General features: G+C 45.5%; 1 protein-coding gene across 1 annotated transcript in view; it reads left to right on the top strand.

Moving 5' to 3' along the window:
- KCNH8 (potassium voltage-gated channel subfamily H member 8) overlaps window positions 1–19980 on the top strand; it is a 237309-nt gene that overhangs the window by 164503 nt on the left and 52826 nt on the right. The window contains exon 9 of the mRNA XM_064167040.1: window positions 17959–18156. Within this exon, the coding sequence (XP_064023110.1) occupies window positions 17959–18156 (198 nt within the window). The remainder of the gene's footprint in view (window positions 1–17958; window positions 18157–19980) is intronic.

Below are 19980 nucleotides of genomic sequence, written 5' to 3'. Positions count from 1 at the left end.
TCAAGATCATCAAGTCCAACCTATTACTCAACACCATCTGATCAACTAAACCATGGCACAAGTGCCACATCCATAGAATCGTGGAATTATAGAATCAACTTTGGAAGGACCATAGAACCATAAAATCAGCCTTGGAAGGGACCTCCAAGCTCATTGAGTTCAACCTATCACCCAGCCCTAGCCAATCAACTAGACCATTGAATCATAGAATCATAGAATCAACCAGGTTGGAAATGACCTCCAAGATCATCCAGTCCAACCTAGCACCCAGCCCTATCCAATCAACCAGACCATGGCACTAAGTGCCTCATCCAGGCTTTGCTTCAGCACCTCCAGGGACAGTGACTCCACCACCTCCCTGGGCATCCCATTCCAATGCCAATCACTCTCTCTGACAACAACTTCCTCCTAACATCCAGCCTAGACCTCCCCCCAGCACAACTTGAGACAGTGTCCCCTTGTTCTGTTGCTGGGTGCCTGGAAGAAGATGCACTGGTATGATTTCAACAGGAAAATGGCCAACACCTATGAAACTAGAGATACAGGCTTGGACTCTTCAAGGCTGAGGAGAGCAATGGTCTGAAGTCAGCCATGTCTCTTTTTACCAGTCAGGCACTAAGGTAAATGACAATCCATGAACTCCCTCATTTGCAATTAATTTTCTAAGCTATACAATTATGAGTGACTGAGGAGGAGAGTAGCTCACAATGACCCTTCCCATTAGAATCATAGAATCAACCAGATTGGAAGAGACCTCCAAGATCATCCAGTCCAACCTAGCACCCAGCCCTAGCCAGTCAACTAGACCATGGCACTGAGTGCCTCATCCATTGAGCTCTTCAAAGGACTTAACCGCAAGGGCAAGGTGGCTGAAGGGTCCCCACCAGGTGCACAGACAGGTACTCTGACTGTCTTAATGGTAATAGGTGGTAGCATTCCTGGTCTGATGCAGAAGTTACTGGTATAGACAACATCTATACATCCTAAATGTGAGTGTCTAGGGCCTTAGATGCAAACTTTAAATCCAATTCTTGAGCCTGGATTCCTAAATCCTGTCCAAGTTCTTTCTCAGTAGCTTCAGTCTTGTCAGCATTAAGTTAGAATATCTTTGAAGTGTGCAATTTCCTGGTGAGTTTCAACAGTTTGGGAAGTTTTCAGTGCCAGGAAGCTTTTTTCAAGCTTATGCTAAGAAACCTGAAGCAGTCTTTGTTAGTTTCCTTAATATCTTGAGCTATTTTACCAGGAATTCTGAAACTGCAGATTTAAGCATATCCTGGACAATCAATACTTGTAGCATGGGTACATTTATTCAAGCTAAAACTCATTCTGTCCTCTTTTCAGAATAAAAAAGACTATTTTTAGGTATGTGTACCTGCTAGGTCTTCCTCAGATAATGTGTTAGTGAAATAATCCACGTTTCTGGTGCTTTTGGACCCAGCATAACCATGGAGTAAGTAAGAACAGAAATCATACTGGAAATATCAGCACTATTGAGCAATAATTAGTTCACCCTTGACTTCTACTATTTTCATGGGCTGCCCAGGGAGGTGCTGGAGTCACCACCCCTGGACGTGTTCAAGCAAAGCCTGGATGAGGCACTTAGTGCCATGGTCTGGTTGACTGTCTAGGGCTGGGTGCTAGCTTGGACTGCATGATCTTGGAGGTCTCTCCCAACCTGGTTGATTCTATGATTCTATGAACTAGAAGGAATGGCCTCATAGGGGTGAACTTCGTAGACTAAGGTTATTGGTTGGACCTGGTGGTCCTGAGGCTCTTTTTCAACCTCGTAGACTAGGGTTATTGGTTGGACCTGGTGGTCCTGAGGCTCTTTTCCAACCTGAATGTTCCTGTGATTCTGTGAAATATCCTCTGCTCTTGACTTTTTCCCTCACAAAAGCCAAATATATTTAGATCTCACCTTCCTTGGTTCAAATGATCCATAGCAAAAAATGTTACTTAGGTTATCAATTCGAGGATTAGAAGATTGACGTAAGGCAAGAGCAATTGAAGTGCTAATACTGTGCAATATATTCATCAGTGACCTGGATGAGGACACAGAGTGCACTGATGACACCAAACTGGGTGGGGTGGCTGCCACATCGGAAGGCTGTGCTGCCATTCAGCCAGACCTGGACAGGCTGAGAGTTGGGCAGGGAGAAATGGAATGAAATTCAACAAGGGCAAATGTGGAGTCTTGTATCTGGGAAAGAACAACCCCAGGGTTCACTACAGGTTGGAGATTGATCTATAGGAAGGCAGCAAAGGGGAAAAGGATCTGGGGGTCCTAGCTGATGGGAGGTTGACCATGAGCGAGCAACGTGCTCTTGTGGCCAGGAGGGGCAATGCCATTCTGAGGTGCAGCTACTGGGTCAAGAGATGATGAAGGGAATTAAACATCTCTGTTAGGAGGAGAGCCTGAGAGAGCTGGGGCTGTACTGCTTGGAGAGGAGGAGACTGAGGTGACCTCATCAGTGTTGATAAATATGTGCAGGGTGAGTGCCAGGAGGCTGCAGCCAGGCTCTGCTGGGTGATGCCAAATGACAGGGCAAGGGGCAATGGGTGGAAGCTGAGGCATAGGAAGTTTCATTTAAACCTGGGGAGGAATTTTTTCCCTCTGAGGGTGACAGAGCACTGGAACAGGCTGCCCAGGGGGATTGTGGAGTCTCCCTCTCTGGAGATACTGAAAACCTACCTGGATGTGTTCCTGTGTGATCTGATATAGGAGATGCTGCTCTGGCAGGGGGGTTGGACTGGATAAGCTTTGGAGGCCCCTTCCAGCCCCTGTATTCTGTGCTTCTGTAAAAATGTTTATCACCAGGCTGTCTGACTGAGGTGGTGTTCTGGTCCAGAAAACAGCACAGTAACCTCTTAGACAAGAATGCAGAGGAAAAGATTTAGACAATATTGCAAAATCTATGGAGCAAGCAAGGAGAGGATTGTAGTGATGTGTAGCTGTTAGCTCACTGCCATGGATGTTGTTAGTAGAGAAGACAAGGATAAAGGGATGTCATGTAACCTGCAATAGTCTAGACCAAGCTGAACTGAGATCTACACTGTTGTATCAACCCTCCTGTGATTATTCAGGCTACACAGGCGGAAACTAGAGTGGTTTTGCTGCAATCCTTCAATTACCTTTTCATTTGTAGTTAGACCTACTAAAGCAAATAACTTCTGTACTGAGACATCTGCTCCTGTTTCACCAAGTCGGGAGGCTGCATTTGAACAGGAAGAAGCTGCTGATAACTCTTGATTGCATGAGAGGGGAATGTGTGAAAGGGTCAAGGGCCATCTATTGCATTATTCAGCTTTGTAAACTAGAGGGAACTTTCAGAGACTAGAAGCAAACAGCTCCTCTCTCACTGATCACTGGAGGTTAACCAGGCAGTATGAAAAGATGTGTATTTCACATATAAAGCTTATTTCACTGCTGCTCTGAACAACATTATCTTGATATTTTGCTATTGAAGATTAATAATACTTTCACAGAGAGTTTTGTGTATAGATTACCACTGTTGTTGACCTCTGTTTGCAGATTGTGAGTCAGAGCTGTTTGTATACTCATTGTTAGGAGTGAGAATTTGATGTGTAAATACAGCCTAAGCCTCAATTTCTCTGATGGCGAGACCCAAGCGGGTCAGAACATCAGGGCAGAGATGAGATCAATTTACCAACATCCAGACCCAAAGTTTTGCTAGCCACCTTACAACTGACATTCTTCAAGGTTTTGTTTGGTGAGTTGTTTGGGGGTGTTCTGGGGGGTATTTTGGTAACTAAGGTTTCATTTGAATCTAATCTGTATTGCTGATTGCTGTGGGTTGGATTCGAAACCCAACAAATAGAGAATTTACCCTCCGGGATAAACTTACCACACTTACTCAGGATTCTGGAAGTTAAGTGACAGTAGACTAAATAGAAGAGGTATGGAAGGCAATAAATATGTATAAGCTATATTTACATATATTTACAGTTCCATAATGTGATGGTTTGGGAGATACCTGCCCACCCACACTATGAAAATCACCCAGACTAGACTCAGCCAGCTGGAAGTTAAGGAGCGAAGCTATATTTACAGCTTAGCACAATTGACAGGCATATAGTTACAGTTATATACAAGTTAAAAGTAATACAGAAACACAATACCCCTCTGTGACAGTTTGGGTGTTTTCCACCCCCCTACTCTTATGAAATAACACAGGCTATGGGTGATAGAAATGCACTTCTAATTATAGGCCTGATTCTTTCTTAAATTAGCTCATTGCTCAGATTATATATTTTATATCTAATCTAAAAATTAACATTCTACAATATTGCAAGAAAATGCAGTCAGTTTACTTATCATAGAATCATAGAATCAACCAGATTGGAAGAGACCTCCAAGAACATCCAGTCCAACCAATCACCCAGCCCTAGAAAATCAACCCAGACCATGGCACTAAGTGCCTCAGCCAGGTTTTGCTACATGGACTACTTCTCTGTATTCCTCCCAGGATACCTGTCCTTGCTTCCATCCTCTGTAGGCCTCCTTCTTGTGCTGGAATTGCTAAATATTTATATACAGTGCTTTATAGATATTGGTTGCCAGAGTTGTGGAGAAGTAATATTAATATCCCTATCTCATCCTTTCAATGAACTGGGGAACAGAAGAAAACTGCTGACTTGCAAAAGCAAGACAGATACAAATCTCCCATGTATCCAGATATAGCCACCTGACAAATTACTGTTGAGTCGAGCTGCACATCCTTGCCACAGAGAAGAAGAGTTTCCAGTACATTTATTTTCTAAATTTACCTACTCCTTGATAAATGTGACTGAAGGAATTTATGACCTAGTTCTACAGGAATGCAGGTGCACTTAGACGTGCACCAGAGCTTCAGTGCAGCAGTATAAATGTTTAGAGAATGATCATAAGTTATCAAGAGAAATTTATTCCTTTTAGCTCTTAAAATTCTTTTATATAGCTCTTATATCTCATATAGTCAAGCCTCTACCTTGGAATAAATATATCTCTACTGTGGGAGAAATTTCTATCATGTTATACTTTGAGACCTCTACAAAAGCATATTGGAGACTTGCCCATCAATATAAATAAAAGATCTGTGCAGCTCTCTGATTTGTGTAGACATCTACAGAACTTCATTTAAATGTCCCAGAGATGCAATCTGTGTGTGGCAGTGTAGGGTTGAGAGGGACAAGCCATGCAAAACCACTGCTCAGTTAGCCTGTGTGGCTAGCCCATCAAACAGGACACCAAGAGGCTGAGGGAGCTGGAGATGTTTAGCCTGGAAAAGAGGAGACTCAGGGCAAACCTCATTGCTGTCTACAACTACCTGAAGGGAGGCTGTAACCAGGTGGAGTTGGTCTCTTCTGCCAGTGTTATGAAGGGGGCTAGGTTGAATCCGAGCTTGGGGTGAAATACAAGGAGGATGGTGAGAGAGTGATTGGCATTGGAATGGGCTGCCCAGGGAGGTGGTGGAGTCACCATCCTTTTAGGTGTTCAAGAAATGCCTGACTGAGGCACTTAGTGCCATGGTCTGGTTGATTGACTAGGGCTGGGTGCTAGGTTGGACTGGATGCTCTTGGAGGTCTCTTCCAACCTGGTTGATTCTGTGATTCTATGATTCAATGGTTTAGTTGATTGGCTAGGGCTGGGTGATAGGTTGAACTCAATGAGCTTGGAGGTCTCTTCCAAGGCTGATTTTATGGTTCTATGGTCCTTCCAAGGTTGATTCTATGATTCCATGATTCTATGGATGCGGCACTTGGTGCTATGGTTTTGTTGATCAGATGGTGTTGAGTAATAGGTTGGACTTGATGATCTTGAAGGTCTGTTCCAACTTGATTAATTCTGTGATTCTCTGAGTGTAGCTGTGTCTCAAGTGAGTGGGAATGACCAGTCCAGGAGTCATATTTTATCAGACATTAGAATCAAGCTGCTGCACATGATTGATTCTATTACTCTATGATAATAAAACTCTACCTCCTTTCACTGCAGTGAAGTCAAGTGGCATTTTTGGATGTTATTGTTGAATATATCTATTTCTAGAGTCCATTTAATTTTTAGTATGAAAATGATCAAAAACTCTGCTGCTCATGAGTACTTGTGTATAATTTTGGAGAGAAGATGTCTCATCAAGGATTGTTTCACAGGAAGACATGGTTTTGAAACAGTAACTATTTTTCTCTGTTGTTTAATTTTATTTTTAATATTACATTTCTTCTCATCCCCATTGCTTGCAGGTTCCTCCAAATATGCTGTCAATGATTTCATGCAGGGGTTTAAATTATATATATATATATATATATATATATATATCACTTACATGAAAGCAGGCTTTATTTTGGTTTATGCATGAGGCTTGAAAGAGATGAACATCTCAGATTTAAAGCATGAAATCTTCTTATAAAATCGTTCCTCTCCTCTCTAAAGATTTTACCTACTTAATAGAAAGAGGTACTTAATAGAAAAAGGGTCACTTTGGCCCTTTTTGATTGCACACTCAAGGGATTTTCTTTTTTTGTTGAGTTTTATCATTCATAATGCAAGTGTTCATCAAGCAAAAGTTTATGAAGTTCTTAGAATCATAGAACCAACCAGGTTGGAAGAGACCTCCAAAATCATCCAGTCCAACCTAGCACCCAGCCCCAGCCAATCAACCAGGCCATGGCACTAAGTGCCTCATCCAGGCTTTGCTTAAACACCTCCAGGGATGGTGACTCCACCACCTCCCTGGGCAGCCCATTCCAATGCCAATCACTCTCTCTGACAACAACTTCCTCCTAACATCCAGACTAGAGCTCCCCCGGCACAGCTTGAGACTGTGTCCCCTTGTTCTATTGCTGGTTGCCTGGCAGAAGAGACCAACCCCACCTGGCTACAACCTCCCTTCAGGTAGTTGTAGACAGCAATGAGTTTTGCCCTGAGCCTCTTCTTCTGCAGGCTGCACACCCCCAGCTCCCTCAGCCTCTCCTCATAGGATTTGTGCTCCAGACCCCTCACCAGCTTTGTTGCCCTTCTCTGGACACCTTCCAGCACCTCAACATCTCTCTTGAATTGAGGAGCCCAGAACTGGACACAGTACTCAAGGTGTGGACTGAGCAGTGCTGATCACAGGGGCAGAATAACCTCCCTTGTCCTACTGGCCACACAGTTCCTGATACAGGCCAGGATGCCACTTGGGCACACTGCTGGCTCATCTTCAGCCTACTATCTACCAGTACCCCCTTCTTCTGTAGTTTCCATTATAGAAGTACCTACATGCCTCACAGCCCTTTGCACTTAAAAGTCCACTGAGCTCAGAGGTTAAGTATAATTTGCTTGTGCAAGGCGAAAATGGTTAACTCTTCATTATCTGGATAAGCTGCTGTAATGAACGCACCAGAATGGTACCAAGGGATATGACCCAAAGAAATATGGGGGGAAATATTAAAACATACCTAAATTAGATGCAAAATGTACAGTCAGTGTGTCATAAAGGAGTGAGAAAGGTGAGACTATGAATTGTGAAGGGCAGATACCTCTGCCATGCACTAATAGTGTGTCACAAAGGAAAGAAAAGGGTGAGACTATGAATTGTGAAGGGCAGATACCTCTGCCATGCACTAATAGTGTGTCACAAAGGAAAGAAAAGGGTGAGACTATGAATTGTGAAGGGCAGATACCTCTGCCATGCACTAATAGTGTGTCACAAAGGAAAGAAAAGGGTGAGACTATGAATTGTGAAGGGCAGACACCTCTGCCATGCACTAATAGTGTGTCACAAAGGAAAGAAAAGGGTGAGACTATGAATTGTGAAGGGCAGATACCTCTGCCATGCACTAATATTGTGTCACAAAGGAAAGAAAAGGGTGAGACTATGAATTGTGAAGGGCAGATACCTCTGCCATGCACTAATATTGTGTCACAAAGGAAAGAAAAGGGTGAGACTATGAATTGTGAAGGGCAGATACCTCTGCCATGCACTAATATTGTGTCACAAAGGAAAGAAAAGGGTGAGACTATGAATTGTGAAGGGCAGATACCTCTGCCACGCACTAATATTGTGTCACAAAGGAAAGAAAAGGGTGAGACTATGAATTGTGAAGGGCAGATACCTCTGCCATGCACTAATATTGAGTCACAAAGGAAAGAAAAGAGTGAGACTATGAATTGTGAAGGGCAGATACCTCTGCCACGCACTAATATTGTGTCACAAAGGAAAGAAAAAGGTGAGACTATGAATTGTGAAGGGCAGATACCTCTGCCATGCACTAATATTGTGTCACAAAGGAAAGAAAAAGGTGAGACTATGAATTGTGAAGGGGAGATACCTCTGCCATGCACTAATATTGTGTCACAAAGGAAAGAAAAAGGTGAGACTATGAGCTGTGAAGGGGAGATACCTCTGCCATGCACCTATGTAAAGCACTAATCCCCATGCTTTCTGCACATACATCAGTCCCCAGGCAGCATGGCAGGGTCACAGATGATAACCTTGAGTGGATTTGTGTGCCCCTTCCAGAAGGACTTCAGCCACAGGCTTTGTGCATTCCAGGTTCAATCTATGTCTTCTCTATGTCATGTCAAGAATTTCCCTTCACAATGGCTAAGCAGATTTGACTACAGTAGTTGCTCCTCTAAGTCTAGCATGCTATTAGTCACATCCATAGCTAAGTTACTCTGTGTTCCCTCCATATTCTAGTTTAAGAAAAAGAGAAATGAAATCCATCATAGTAAATAATATGCACCATTAAGAAACATAGATTACAGTGTAAGAAAAAAGAGAAAATGCATGATTAAAACGAACTATTTGGGGATTTACTTTGCTAATTTTAGGCAGAGTTTCAGTGCTTGATAAAAATGTTACTATCTATATTATACTTGATTGTGCAGAGAAGGGCAACAAAGCTGGTGAAGGGCCTGGAACACAAACCCTATGAGGAGAGGCTGAGGGAGCTGGGGGTGTGCAGCCTGCAGAAGAGGAGGCTTAGGGCAGAGCTCATTGCTGTCTACAGCTACCTGAAGGGAGGTTGTAGCCAGGTGAGGGGTGACCTCTTCTGCCAGGCAACCACCAACAGAACAAGGTGACACAGTCTCAAGTTGTGCCAGGGCAGGTCTAGGCTGGATGTTAGGAGGAAGTTGTTGGCAGAGAGAGTGATTGGCATTGGAATGGGCTGCCCAGGGAGGTGGTGGAGTCACCATCCCTGGAGGTGTTGAAGAAAAGCCTGGTGAGGCACTTAGTGCCATGGTCTGGTTGATTGTCTAGGGCTGGGTGCTAGGTTGGCCTGGATGATCTTGGAGGTCTCTTCCAACCTGCTTGATTCTATGATTCTATGATTCTCATTTTAGATGCCTGCTTTAAGAAGGAAAGCATGCTAGTAAAACAAAGGCATGGGGAAGTAGATTAGTCCTAATGGTTCCTCACTGCTATGCAGCCACTATGCTTATGCCTGTCATGCTAATATTGAAGTCTTTCTAGTCTAAATTTCATGTACTGCCACTCAGCTTTTACTTATTTTGAATGCCAGCTAATTCTGTCCTTCAAATATAGCCCCTAGGCCAAAGCTGTTCCTTTGTAGCCAATAATTATTGACTCATCACACAGATGTGCTCAGCTGGCAATTGAGGGAGCTGGGGATGGTTAGTGGGAAAAAGAAGAGGCTGAGGGCAGACCTCATTGCTGTCTGCAGCTGCCTGAAGGGACATGGTGGAGAAGCTTCTGCTGGCCTCTTCTCACAGATAGTTGGAGACAGAACAAGGGAGAATGGCCTCAAGCTGACACTGGATAGGATTAGATTAGATATTAGGGAAAAGTTCTTCATGGAGAGAGTGGTCAGGGACTGGAATGAGCTGCTCAGGGAGGTGGTGGAGTCACCCACCCTGGATGTGCTTAAGAGTTATTTGGATGTGATATTTAGGGATATGGTTTAAGGTGAATCTTGTAGAGTAGAATCAGCACAGAATCAACATAGAATCAACCAGGTTGGTTGGAAGAGACCTCCAAGATCATCCAGTCCAACATATCACCCAGCCCTACCCAGTCAACCAGACCATGGCACTAAGTGCCTCATCCAGGCTTTTCTTAAGCACCTCCAGGGACAGCAACTCCACCACCTCCCTGGGCAGTCCATTCCAATGCCAATCACTCTCTCTGCCAACAACTTCCTCCCAACATCCAGACTAGACCTACCTCGGCACAACTTGAGACTGTGTCCCCTTGTTCTATTGCTGCTTGCCTGGCAGAAGAGGCCACCCCCCACCTGGCAACAATGTCCCTTCAGGTAGTTGTAGACAGCAATGAGGTCTGCTCTGAGCCTTCTCTTCTCCAGGCTGCACACCCCCAGCTCCCTCAGCCTCTCCTCACAGGGTTTGTGTTCCAGGCCCCTCACCAGCTTTGTTGCCCTTCTCTGGACACATTCCAGCACCTCAACATCCTTCTTGAATTGAGGAGCCCAGAACTGGACACAGTACTCAAGGTGTGGCCTGAGCAGTGCTGAGTACAGGGGCAGAATAACCTCCCTTGTCCTACTGGCCACACTGTTCCTGATGCAGGCCAGGATGCCATTGGCTCTCTTGGCCACCTGGGCACACTGCTGGCTCATCTTCAGCCTACTATCTATCAGTAGCCCCAGGTCCCTTTCCTCCTGGCTGCTCTCCAGCCACCCTGTCCCCAGCCTGTAGTGCTGCTTGGGGTTGTTATGGCCAAAGTGTAGAACCCTGCACTTGCCCTTGTTCAGTCTCATCCCATTGGCCTCTGCCCACCCATCCAGCCTGCCCAGGTCCCTCTGCAGGGCTCTCCTACCTTCCAACAGATCCACACCTGCTCCTAGCTTGGTGTCATCTGCAAACTTACTGATGCTGGACTCAATCCCCTCATCCAGATCATCAATAAAGATATTGAACAGGCCTGGGCCCAGCACTGATCCTTGGGGAACACCACTAGTGACAGCTGCCAACTGGATGTGGCACCATTCACCACCACTCTCTGGGCTCTGCCATCCAACCAGTTCTTGATCCAGCACAGAGTGAATCTGTCCAAACCATGAGCTGCCAGCTTGGCCAGGAGCTGCTTGTGGCAGACAGTGTCAAAGGCTTTGCTGCAGTCTAAGTAGACTCCATCCACAGCCTGCCCCACATTCACCAGGCAGGAACCTGATCATAAAAGGAGATCAGGTTGGTGAGGCAGGACCTGCCCTTCCTAAACCCATGCTGTCTGGGCCTGATCCCTTGGCCATCCTGTAGGTGCTTTGTGATGGCACCCAAGATGACCTGTTCCATGACATTGCCTGGCACTGAGGTCTGTAGGTTGGACTTGGTGATCCTGAGAGGCTTTTTCAACCTGGATGGTTCTGTCATTCTGTTTCCTGCTACATACATGCCATTTATTTGAGCACACGTGGTGGAGCTGCCTTTTAACAGTTCCAGAACATGAAGCTCTGTGACAACTTCAGGATTGTTGATTTTCCTGGTTTTAATATTTGCTTTTCTTCTGCTCTGTGTGAAAGGACAGACAGGTTCATGTTCTTTTTGTGACCTGTTGAAATAAGGTCTGCTACATTTCCAGTCCTCCAGAAGCAGTGGTTGAAAGTATAATTACATCTTGGTTTGGGGTCAGCTGGAGTATTTTACTGAGAGAAATTAAATCCTTAGCTGTGAGAAGAAAGAAAACAACGGTGTGATGGTTTGGGTGTTCCCTGCCCCCCCCCTCCCCCCCCCACTTTGGAAATCACCCAGGCTAGACTCAGCTGGCTCTGGAAACAGAATGAAGCTTCTATTTACAGCTGGCACAATATACAAGCAGATAGTTACAGTATATACAGTTATAGACAGAAATAGACAAGGGAAAAGGTAATACAGAAGCACAACTCCCCTCCCAGAAACCTGAGTCCCCAGGAGGGCCTCTCTGCCACCCCTGCACCTTCCCCCTGCCCCTCTCAACCTTACCCCAGTCCCAAGGAAGAATGGAGGTTTGGCCAGGGGGTTAGGAAGCAAAGTGGATTAGTCCAAACTGGAGGGTGAGGTTAGAGAGTCAGAAGCAGCTCAGCCAGCAGCCCAAGTGAGAGTGGTTATCTGTGTTTTTATTTCTTGTTCCTATACATCTCAGCAAGCCTGTGAGTGCAGTAGACATCACCACTGTTCCCCTTTCACAGCCTGTAATGTAGTTCTTCTCCAAAACATTCTAGCCTGCTTCAAACTAGCACAGTGACCTATGCCACTCCTTCTTCTGCTGAGAGATACAACTAGTTAAAATATAGATAAGGCACTCACTTCTCAGCTGGTTCTCAGTTACTCTCTTTCTCTGTTGGTCTGGGGCTGGTTCTATCTGCCTTGGCTCCTTTGCATGAGATCTTTGTAACCCAGCCTAACCCTTTTTCCTCTATTCCTCTATCCTCCTTGTCAGCTTTCTGATAGCTCACCTCAGATCTCTGCAGGTTTATCACATGAGCTATATGCGGGTTGATCTGTTATTTCTGAGGGGAAAAGAAAGGATGGGGGGGAGGTTTGATTCAGGAGCCTCCTAGGCAGTCTGACTGTTTCAGGAGGGAATTTGTGTTTCTGCATTACTATTAACCTGTATATAGTAGTAAATATTTGTATGAGTGGCTGGAGAGCAGCCAGGAGGAGAGGGACCTGTGGGTACTGACAGATAGTAGGCTGAAGATGAGCCAGCAGTGTGCCCATCTGGGCAGGAGAGCCAATGGCATCCTGGCCTGCATCAGGAGCAGTGTGGCCAGCAGGACAAGGGAGGTTATTCTGCCCCTGTCCTCAGCACTGCTCAGGCCACACCTTGTGTGCTGTGTCCAGTTCTGGGCTTCTCAATTCAAGAGAGATGTTGAGGTGCTGGAACATGTCCAGAGAAAGGCATCAAGGCTGGTGAGGGGCCTGGAGCACAGCCCTGTGAGGAGAGGCTGAGGGAGCTGGGGGTGTGCAGCCTGCAGAAGAGGAGGCTCAGGGCAGAGCTCATTGCTGTCTACAACTACCTGAAGGGAGGCTGTAGCCAGGTGGGGTTGGTCTCTTCTGCCAGGCAACCAGAAACAGAACAAGGGGACACAGTCTCAAGTAGTGCTGAGGGAGGTCTAGGCTGGATGTTAGGAGGAAGTTGTTGGCAGAGGGAGTGATTGGCATTGGAATGGGCTGCCCAGGGAGGTGGTGGAGTCGCTGTGCCTGGAGGTGTTGAAGCAAAGCCTGGATGAGGCACTTAGTGCCATGGTCTGGTTGATTGGCTAGGGCTGGGTGCTAGGTTGGGCTGTGTGATCTTGGAGGTCTCTTCCAAGCTGTTTGATTCTATGATTCTATGGTTCGAAGCTGTAAATATAACTTCCTTAACTTCCAGTTGACTGAGTTCAGTCTGGTGAATTCATGGTGGGAGGCTGGGCAGGTAACTCCAGAACCACTACCAATTGCTACTGTCATCTCTAGAGGTCTATAAACAAACCATCTGCTCTGGTACCTCAGAGCCTTTCCTCACATAGTAGGCAAAATTCCATCATAAATCAAACCTGAAAACAAATTACCAGGTTTTGTGATAATGAAAAGGTAAAGGAGATGTTCCACAGGATTAAGCAGTAAGAGTGGTGATGTTTAGTGGTTTCATAGTCTGGAATAAAACATGTTATGGGGTTTTTTTTTTTTCCAGGAAAAAAAATGGAAGCTATCAATTTTATTTTTTTTTTTGCTAGACAGGATAAAAAAAGCTTTTGAAGATCCTGAGAACTTGAATACCTTAAATGAGCAGTTGTCATAAGAACAGAGGCAATGATTAATGAGTAATGCAGAATCACGTAGATTAGAAGTAATATTCTTTAGTCTCCTTATATAACTGTAAATTCTGAGTGCATTGTATCAGTCAAGAACAGCTGGAGAGCAATTGAACAAAGATACTTGGAAGCAATCTTCAAAACAAAGATAAAGCAGTGTGCCCAGGTGGGCAGGAGAGCCAACTGCCATCCTGGCCTGGATCTGGAACAGTGTGGCTAGTAAGAGAAGGGAGGTTCTTCTGCCCCTGTGCTCAGCACTGCTCAGTTCACACCCTGAGTGCTGTGTCCAGTCCTGGGCTCCTCAATTCAAGAGAGATGTTGAGGTGCTGGAACATGTCCAGAGAAGGGCAACAAAGCTGGTGAGGGGCCTGGAGCAGAGCCCTGTGAGGAGAGGCTGAGGGAGCTGGGGGTGTGCAGCCTGCAGAAGAGGAGGCTAAGGAGTGACCTCATTGCTGTCTACAACTACCTGAAGGGAGGCTGTAGCCAGGTGGGGTTGGTCTCTTCTGCCAGGTAACCAGCAACAGAACAAGGGGACACAGTCTCAAGTTGTGTCGAGGTAGGTCTAGTCTGGATGTTAGGAGGAAGTTGTTGTCAGAGAGAGTGATTGGCATTGGAATGGGCTGCCCAGGGAGGTGGTGGAGTCACCATCCCTGGAGGTGTTGAAGCAAAGCCTGAATGAGGCACTTAGTGCCATGGTCTAGTTGCTTGTCTAGGGCTGAGTGCTAGGTTGAACTGGATGACCTTGGAGGTTTCTCCCAACCTGGTTGATTCCATGATTCTATGATTCTATGATAATTGGTGTTTGAAAAGACATAATGTATTTATTGCCCTGTTATACAAAATGATGCTGAATACCTTATCTCCAATGCAATAATAGCTCTGGCCTCCTCAGATGCCCTTTACCTATGACACACTGAAGAAGCAGCATGGACAGTTGGTAGAAGTTATTTGGAAATGCAAAGCCTCTCTTTCAGGTTGTAATAAAAAATATTTTTATACATAACAAGAAAGGCACTCACCTACTTTTTGTATCTTAGCAAACTGGTTTGCCCTAATGTTTATTTTCTAGAGGTTAATGTTTTAAGGAAACAGGACAGAGAAAGGTAGAAACTAAAATCTTGGCTTCATTGAGATCAGTGGGGTCATTGCAACAATTTCTTCCCATTGAAAATGGAAATATGAGGTATTTGTTCCCAAATTGGAATGCACAGCTACATAATGAAAGGATGATGTGATTTCCCATGGAAACCTACAGCTCCTCACTCTAGATCTCAAATGAGAAACTCTCAGCAGTGACCAGAGACTGGTGCAGTGGGAGCCCACACAGCTCTCAAGGCACATGGTGATTTTCATCTAAAAAATGCATTCCAGTGCTGAAAGATATAATTTCTTTGGCATAGTTTGTTATTCCTTTCTTAGTGGCTGTACACTGCAAGACACATTAATAAACATAAAACATAGACAATTCTGTGCTAATAGTTGTAATCTATTCTTATTAGAAGGCTGTATGTGCTCCAGTTCAAGACCAGTCTGTTATTGTTATTTTCAATGTTTGGTGACTCATTTATACTTTTTAGCTTTTATTCTCCAGTATTTTTAGGTTTTATATTGCTTCCTATTTCATAAAGTACAGTTCTAGGCTTTGGAGAAGTATAAAGGCTGGGGACAGAGTGGCTGGAAGGCAGCCAGGAGGAAAGGGACCTGGGGGTACTGGTAGGTAGTAAGCTGAAGATGAGCCAGCAGTGTGGCCAGGTGGCCAAGAGAGCCAATGGCATCCTGGCCTGCATCAGGAACAGTGTGGGCAGCAGGACAAGAGAGGTTATTCTGCCCCTGTGCTCAGCACTGCTCAGGCCACAGCTTGAGTGCTATGTCCAGTTCTGAGCCCCTCAATTCAAGAGAGATACTGAGGTGCTGGAAGGTGTCCAGAGAAGGGCAACAAAGCTGGTGAGGGGCCTGGAACACAAACCCTGTGAGGAGAGGCTGAGGGAGCTGGGGGTGTGCAGCCTGGAGAAGAGGAGGCTCAGAGGTGATCTTACTACTGTCTACAACTACCTGAAGGGAGGCTGTAGCCAGGTGGGGTTGGTCTCTTCTGCCAGGCAAGCAGCAACAGAACAAGGGGACACAGTCTCAGGCTGTGCCAGGGCAGGTCTAGGCTGGATGTTAGGAGGAGGTTGTTGGCAGAGAGAGTGATTGGCATTGGAATGGGCTGCCCAGGGAGGTGGTGGAGGCACCATCCCTGGAGGTGTTGAAGCAAAGCCTGGCTGAGGCACTTAGTGCCATGGTCTGGTTGATTGGCTAGGGCTGGGTGCTAGGTTGGCCTGGATGAGCTTGGAGGTCTCTTCCAACCTGGTTGATTCTATGATTCTATAAAGATGTGACATCTACTAAAGCCATTGCCATTTCTGTGTTTTCAAAAATAAGAGCTCCAAAGTGTACTCTTCTGAGGCATTATTTCAGTAGTCTCACATGAGGTACAGATATTTAAAATAAATTATTTCATTTATTTGCCTTCTTTTTTTTCCCCCAGTTATTCATATGCACTAGATTCCTTTCACAACCTGATGTTAAACTTTACAATTGTATTTCTTTGCAGGAAGTTTAGATGCTTTTTTAACTCTGCTCTCTGTTAAAGTTTATAGGGCTCTATTCTTTAATGTGTGGGTGTGCTAGTGTGAAACTAGCTACAATATTTTGGTGAGAAGAATTAGATTCTAGGCTGTGAAAAGGAAACAGTGGTGATGGCTGCTGCACTCATAGGCTTGCTGAGATGTATAAGAACAAGAACATAAACATAGGTAACAGAGTCTGTCTCTCTGGGCTCTGAGACTGCACTTCTCTCTAACCTAACCTGCTATCTGTATGACTAATCCCACCCTGGGCTGACCCTCCAAACTTACCTTGAACATAAGGCAAAGTCTGGGGTAAGGTAGAGGGGTGGGGAGAAGGTAGTAGGGTGGTTGAGAGCCCCTCCTGGGGACTCAGGTTTCTGGGAGGGCTGTTGTGTTTCTGTGTTACCTTTTAACTTGTATATTTCTGTATATATTGTAACTCTCTGCTTGTATATTGTGCTAAGCTGTAAATATAAAGCTTCATTCAATTTCCAGAGCTGCTGAGTCTAGTCTGGGTGACTTTTTTAAGTAGGGGGGAGTAGGGGCAGGTAACACCCTAACCACCACAGTGGGGTTACACTCTCTAACAGGAATATAGGCGTGCAATCTGTCGTTCAAAAGGCTGTATTATCATTGGGATCTGAGATGATTTGGGTGTTATCATCCCCACACTTAAGAAAATCATCCAGACTAGACTCAGAGGCTGGAAATTAAAGAATGAAAGCTGTATTCTGCTTCAACAGGATCTGGGACACTTAAGAAATAATCAGCAATAATGCAGCAAACCTTAAACTCAATTCAACTGGAAAGAGGTTGGAAGAGACCTCCAAGATCATCCAGTCCAACCTAGCACTCAGCCCTATCCAGTCAACCAGACCATGGCACTAAGTGCCTCATCCAGGCTTTTCTTGAAGACCCCCAGGGACGGTGCCTCCACCACCTCCCTGGGCAGCCCATTCCAATGCCAATCACTCTCTCTGTGAAGAATTTCTTCCTAACATCCAGCCTAGACCTACCCTGGCACAACTTGAGACTGTGTCCCCTTGTTCTATTGCTGGTTGCCTGGGAGAAGGCAACCAGCCCCCACCTGGCTACAATGCCCCTTCAGGTAGTTGTAGACAGTAATAAGATCACCCCTGAGCCTCCTCTTCTCCAGGCTAAACAGGCCCAGCTCCCTCAGCCTCTCCTCACAGGGTTTATGTTCCAGTCCTTGAGCAACCTGTTCTAATGGGAGGTGTCCCTGCCAATGGCAGGGAGTTGAAATTGGATAATCTTTGAGCCCCCTTCCAACCTAAACCATTCTATGATTTTTTTCTTCTTTTCAGTGTCTTAGTGGATTTTCTGAATTATCCAATTATCTATATGAAATTCAAATCCACTCAGTTGCCATGCAGGGAGTGGTGCTGGTGGTGCATACAAATACTCCAAAGACACAATACTTAACATGCTGCACAAATTCCTACAGGTTGCTGTTCTTGGTATTATGGGAAGCATGTGAAGGATGCAATTTCTTCTAAGTGATTTATGTTTTTCTAGAATACTTTTGTTTTCTGGAATGTGTCATTTTCATGGTGTCAGTATTCCTTAACAGTTCTTTTTATGCTTTGGTTTTCAGGTTGGCTTCATGAGCTAGGAAAACGTATTGAGTCTCCTTATTATGAGAATAACACACTAGGAGGTCCATCAATCAGAAGTGCCTATATAGCTGCTCTGTATTTCACCCTCAGCAGCCTCACCAGTGTTGGATTTGGAAATGTTTCAGCCAATACTGATGCTGAAAAGATCTTCTCCATTTGCACAATGCTGATTGGGGGTAGGTACAAACGTGTCTGGAAACAGGACAGAGTAAAGAAAACTGTTTGCCATAGTTGACTATCATAAGTAAAATGCAGTTTCATTATCATTAAGTCAATTTTATCACATCACAGCTTCGGATCAGGATCAAAATGCACTGTTTTTGTCATATTTGGAGCTCTTGGTAATGTTTTTTGTGGTAAGTACCCAGTCACACTGTTGGGGAAAGCCATGTGCTCATTTACGGTCACCATTCTGTGGAGGCACCTCAGCACTAGTGATATGGTGGCAGCTGCAGAGCTTGGTGCAGCAAGGCTACTCCTGAAGGACCTGCAGCTCTCATTTTACCTTCACCTTCCTCCTCAGAAAGTCATCTATTTCAGTATGTGTATTGCATGACTCAAAGATGTGACAGTGGGTGTGAAGGGTTAATCACCACTGGACTACTTCCTCTCTCATCTTCACAGTATCACAGTAGTATCACAGTATCACCAAGGTTGGAAGAGACCTCACAGATCATCAAGTCCAACCCTTTACCACAGAGCTCAAGGCCAGACCATGGCACCAAGTGCCACGTCCAATCCTGCCTTGAACAGCTCCAGGGACGGCGACTCCACCACCTCCCCGGGCAGCCCATTCCAGTGTCCAATGACTCTCTCAGGGAAGAACTTTCTCCTCACCTCCAGCCTAAATTTCCCCTGGCACAGCCTGAGGCTGTGTCCTCTTGTTCTGGTGCTGGCCACCTGAGAGAAGAGAGCAACCTCCTCCTGGCCACAACCACCCCTCAGGTAGTTGTAGACAGCAATAAGGTCTCCCCTGAGCCTCCTCTTCTCCAGGCTAACCAATCCCAGCTCCCTCAGCCTCTCCTCATAGGGCTGTGCTCAAGGCCTCTCCCCAGCCTCGTCGCCCTTCTCTGGACACGCTCAAGCATCTCAATGTCCCTCCTAAACTGGGGGGCCCAGAACTGAACACAGTACTCAAGGTGAGGTCTAACCAGTGCAGAGTACAGGGGCAGAATGACCTCCCTGCTCCTGCTGACCACACCATTGCTGATGCAGGCCAGGATGCCACTGGCTCTCTTGGCCACCTGGGCACACTGCTGACTCATGTTCAGGTGGGTATCAATCAGCACCCCCAGATCCCTCTCTGTTTGGCTGCTCTCCAGCCACTCCGACCCCAGCCTGTATCTCTGCATGGGGTTGTTGTGGCCAAAGTGCAGCACCCTGCACTTGGAGCTATTGACCTCCATCCCCTTGGACTCTGCCCATCTGTGCAGGCGGTCAAGGTCCTGCTGCAGAGCCCTTCTACCCTCCAACCCAGCCACATCTGCCCCCAGCTTTGTGTCATCTGCAAACTTGCTGATAACTGACTCGATGCCCTCATCCACATCATCTCTGATGATGTTAAAGAGGATGGGGCAAATCTTCTTTTGTGCTTGCCTAATTGTTGTGGAATACTAGTAGGTATCCAAGAATGCAAACCGTGTTGTGACTCCCCATCACACTGCAGTGCTCTATCTATTTTTCTGCACTCTTTTCACAATAAAGATACAGCTATATATTGTTACTAGCTCTTCCATGCTTTATTTAGCCTGTAAAAAATTGTGCCATTCCAAGATAAAGAATTTTCTGGCCATTTCTACCATATAAAAGTGTTATTAACAACAAATATGCATCCTTTCCTCCTCCTGTTCCCATTTGTTCCATCTCACACCGGACTTCTGCGAATTGCCCTTGTTCATCTTGTTTATAAACCAATTCCTTTGTCATTCTGAGGAGTCCTCAGCTTTCTTTCTGATACTCTAAAAAGATGGATGTCCCTTAGCTTTTTAGTAGCTTGTTCA

Source organism: Pogoniulus pusillus, chromosome 28 (genome assembly GCF_015220805.1).
Source record: "Pogoniulus pusillus isolate bPogPus1 chromosome 28, bPogPus1.pri, whole genome shotgun sequence".
In the NCBI taxonomy this organism is placed as follows: Eukaryota; Metazoa; Chordata; class Aves; order Piciformes; family Lybiidae; genus Pogoniulus; species Pogoniulus pusillus.
Note: the sequence above shows the minus strand (reverse complement) of the source record. Positions and strands in the feature narration are given on the sequence as shown.